Genomic DNA, 3,897 nt, shown 5'->3' with positions numbered 1-3,897 from the left:
TCCCCGCGGCTTCTCACTCCCTCCCTCTTCCCTCCTCCCGCCGCCGCCGCTACCGCCACCTCCCTCCTCCCTCCCCGGGGCCGAAGCCGCCGCCGCCATGGACGATTCGGGCCTGATTCGCCGCCGGAGGCTGCAGGTACGCGGCGGCCCCGGTCCCGGGTGGCGGTGAAGGGGTCGGAGCCCTGAGGCGGGGCCCGGCAGGGGGCGGGAGAACTTGCGCCTGGACCGGCTGGGGCGCCCCCTCCCATGGCCTCGGGACGCTACCAGAGGGGAACTCGGTAGCCGCGCGTCCCGCCGCGCTGGCGACCCCGCCCCTCAGGCGCCGCCCGGGGCTCCAGGGAGCTGACGGAGGGGGTGCAGCCTAGCGCTCCCCCTCGAGGATAGCCTGAGGGGCACCTGGCTCGCCAGAGGGGGAGGGGGCTAGGACCGAAGTCATCGCCCTGGCGCAACGCCAATCTGGGGGTGAGGGGGCGCAGAGCAAAGTTATTGCCCCAGGGCTCGCTCCCCTCGGGGCAACCGGCGCTGCATTGGCAGTAAACATGTTTATACTGCAGCCTCTCCCCTCACCATCCCAGGAACCGCTTTCTGAGGCATGGGGAACCCCTGCGACCTCCATGCATCTACCCANCCCCAAGTCCAGCCCAGCTTGTGGGTGGGCGGGAGCGATTTTTAGCTCCTTGCAGCCTTAGGAGATATTGGTCTCCAGGCTGCGCAGGCGCGGGAGTGAGTCCACTGCACAGAGTGGGACACTGAGGATTGTGGAGTGTGGGGAAATCCAGGCGTCAGGAACTCCCACCTTCAAGATGGATGGGGATTTTGAAGCTGAGAAGAGTCCTTTTCTACCTGCATTTTCTTCCTGCATTTCTAAGGGTTAATACTAGGGTTCGATGTTGCCCCTAAACTGACCCCCCCCCGCAAGGAAACTGATCAAAGCTTCACCCCGAGGCCTGCCCGGGGTCTGGTCCTTCTGAGCCTCCTTGGAGCCCAGACCCACGCTACATAATCTGGAGGAGTTTAGATAAAGCTGAGGTGGCTCCAGACTCAGGCTACATCCTAGCCTGGAGCTTGGACAAAGAAGGAGAGGATTCAAACCCTCATCCAGGGCCTCGTCCACTTTTGGACTCCTCTAACCCACCATCCCTGAGGTCGGAGACGAAAATGAGCTGATTGGTCACTGCAGCAGGAAAAATCAGAGTCAGATGGTAGGAGGGACTTCCCAGGTATCTGGAGGATGCTGGAGACAGAACTGGGTTGGAAAGCTAATTTGCTTTCCAGCAGATCCCAGAAGGCTCCATCTAAGAGCCTTCGGCGGCTCTTGAGAACTTCCCTGGATTCCCACCCATCTTAGTGCTGGAGGGGGGAAAGGGGTTCTGAGAAAAGGGAGAAAGCAGCAAAAAAGCCCGAGCAAGTGCTGAAGCAGTCAGACTGGGTCCGCGCCGTCGAGTCCCCAGGAAAAGAGCGGTAAGGGGCGGCGCCTACAAGACGGTGTGTTCCCGCCCACCGGGCCGGCGCCGACTCCCATTGGCTCAGCGCCACGCGGGCGTTCTAACGCTCAAGGCCCCGCCCCCAGCCTGGGATCCTCCCACTCACCCACTGTTCCATCCGGAGGCATCCCCTTGGCCAGGCTATCCCGCCGGAGTCCTGTCCCTACCTCTTCCTTTCTGGCAGGGTTAACCACTTTGCTGCCTTGGATACACCCTCACCCACTGATGCTGTCCCCCAGAAGCTGTCCCCCAGCTGTCCCACAACTGCGGAGCATCCGAGGGCCCCCAATTGTGTTCAGCGGGGATTGTATATATGAACAGCATCCTGAGTTCGAAAGCCCTATTCCCAGCGCCGTCCATCAATCACGGGGGAGGGGGGGAAGGCGGGAGGAGGGAGGGGAGAAGCAGAATCCGCTAGGCAGAGCGTCTCCGCAGCTAGTGGTGGAGGTGGCGTCTGTTTACTCTGACGCCAAGGATCCAAATCCCCCTACTTCTGCAGTTTGCCCTTTTCTTCGACTCTGGAATATTTAGGAGCACTACCAAATGGGGCTAGGTTTGAGGACTACTCGGGAGGTATTTAAAGGTCCCCAGGGGCTCACCCTCGAAGGCCGAGTGTACCTGGATCTGGAATCCTGGCCTCCGTGGCCGAAAACTCCAGGTCTAGATTTCGCTTGGGCCATTGCGGTCGCCCAACCCAGCCGGCTGGTCCCAGCTGCTGCTCATTCAAACTGATCCTGCAAAAACAGAGGGAAAACCTGGAATGGATTTCTGGTCACCCGTGGCTCAGGAGGGCATGGCTGCAGACCTGGACAGTGTTCTCTTTGACTCCAACCATATGTCTGTCTTCCGTCCATGGGAGTGGGAGGGACCTTTGGCCCATCCTCTGTCAAGCAGCATGTCCATTCATAATAACTCCCGCTTCTATAACCTAATATTTATTGAGTGCTTACTATGCGTTAGGCATCATGCTAAGGTGCCAGGCACTTGAATCATCTCACAGAATCCTCCAGAAGGAATGGACTGTTGGAAGGTCATTTGCCAAGGTTATAAGAGGCAAATGTGAGATTTGAATCTGGAGCTTTCTGCTTTCAGAGATCCTAGAAAGGATCTAGAACATTCCTCATTTCCCCCTGGTTAGAGTCCACATTAACCATGCTTTTGAAACTCTCACCAGAATCTTTCCATCTGCAGCCCTACCCAGCCTCCTTTATTCACTTTGGCCTGTGGACACTGAACTGGCTGGAAGGTGGCACTCCTTCTGCCCATTGCTTTCCTGGGAAGAGGGCACAGACTTCATAACTTTTAGTCCCTGTAGTGCCTTGCTGAGTGCTTGACAAACAGAACACAACCTTCTTCTGGTGTGAACACACATTAGCAACTGGTATCATTACCATTATCAAAAAAGACCACTCGGCCATCGTCTGATCCCCATTTCAGATTTCAGTTTTGAGCCGCCCTAACCACCCCACCTGCAACATTGAACTGTGAGGTAGAACCCTTGGGGTGTGGAGTCATTCATTCATTCATTCATTCAACTTTCATGCTTGAACATACCAAGTTCATTCCTGTCTCCGGGCCTTGGCAGTTCCTTCTACCTGGAATGCTCTCTCCACAGATTCTTCCATAGCTGGCTCTTATTCTTTCAACAACTATCTTAAGAGTCACTTCCCCAGAGCAGCCCTCTCTGACCATCGAGTCCTCCTCCTAGCCACTTTTCATCATATCACCTTAATTTTATTCACACTTATTACCATCTAAAATTATCTTCTGTGTTAATTTGTTTATTGTCTGCTTCCCTTCTCTAAATGCTAGTCCCAAAAGGGGCAGGAGTTTTTTTCCTCATTTGTTGCTGTGCTGCTGTGTCCTCAGTGCCTAGTACAGAGTCTGGCATACAGTAGGTGCTCAAGAAATGTTTTTCACATAGGCTCCTGTTTCGTTTGCACACACGCACGTTGAGATGCCAACTAAGGAGTCCTATATGGGGCTCTGCTGGTGTCTGGGGTCGGGAGAGAAATCACCCTGATACCCTTTCCCTCAAAGAGCCCTGCCCTCCGTGCATCACCTACGTGTGGGTGAGGATGCGGACGAGTAGCTTGTCCCACCCAGCTTTTACTCCTCTAGAGGATGACAGGGCTTGCACACAGCCGCTGCTGGTCCACTGTGACCTCTATCCTTTTGCCCCTTTGCCTTCTAGAAGGATTTGCCTCTGCCCCGGAAAAGCAGCAGGTGAGCTTTGGGAAGAGATGCGCAGGGCTGGGTGCCCCTTCTCGAGTCCGGGTGAGGGCGCCAGGCGCGCGCGCGGGCGGGGCCTGGAGCGCTGGTGGGCAGCAGCGCCCCCTCCCGGCGGGCGGCAGCGGCACGGCCCTCCCTTCCCCCGCCCTCCCCTGCCCGCTGCGGCTCCAGCCTCCCCCCC

The 3,897-nt window shown here is 56.9% G+C and overlaps 2 protein-coding genes across 4 annotated transcripts in view; one reads left to right on the top strand and one right to left on the bottom strand.

The window, feature by feature from the left end:
- RTBDN (retbindin) overlaps window positions 1-2,158 on the bottom strand; it is an 8,382-nt gene extending 6,224 nt beyond the window's left edge. The window contains exon 1 of one of the 3 annotated variants that reach the window (XM_077767864.1): window positions 2,084-2,158. The gene's annotated coding sequence lies outside the window, so the exon portion shown is untranslated. The remainder of the gene's footprint in view (window positions 1-2,083) is intronic. The other 2 variants (XM_077767863.1, XM_077767865.1) reach the window with 2 other exon arrangements.
- A 1,450-nt stretch (window positions 2,159-3,608) lies between these two features.
- The window catches only part of MAST1 (microtubule associated serine/threonine kinase 1), a 25,732-nt gene continuing 25,443 nt past the window's right edge, over window positions 3,609-3,897 (top strand). The window contains exon 1 of the mRNA XM_077767962.1: window positions 3,609-3,710. Within this exon, the coding sequence (XP_077624088.1) occupies window positions 3,609-3,710 (102 nt within the window). The remainder of the gene's footprint in view (window positions 3,711-3,897) is intronic.

Source organism: Crocuta crocuta, unplaced genomic scaffold, assembly GCF_008692635.1.
Source record: "Crocuta crocuta isolate KB4526 unplaced genomic scaffold, BGI_CrCroc_1.0 scaffold115, whole genome shotgun sequence".
NCBI lineage: Eukaryota > Metazoa > Chordata > Mammalia > Carnivora > Hyaenidae > Crocuta > Crocuta crocuta.
This window is presented reverse-complemented; position numbering and strand designations above follow the sequence as displayed.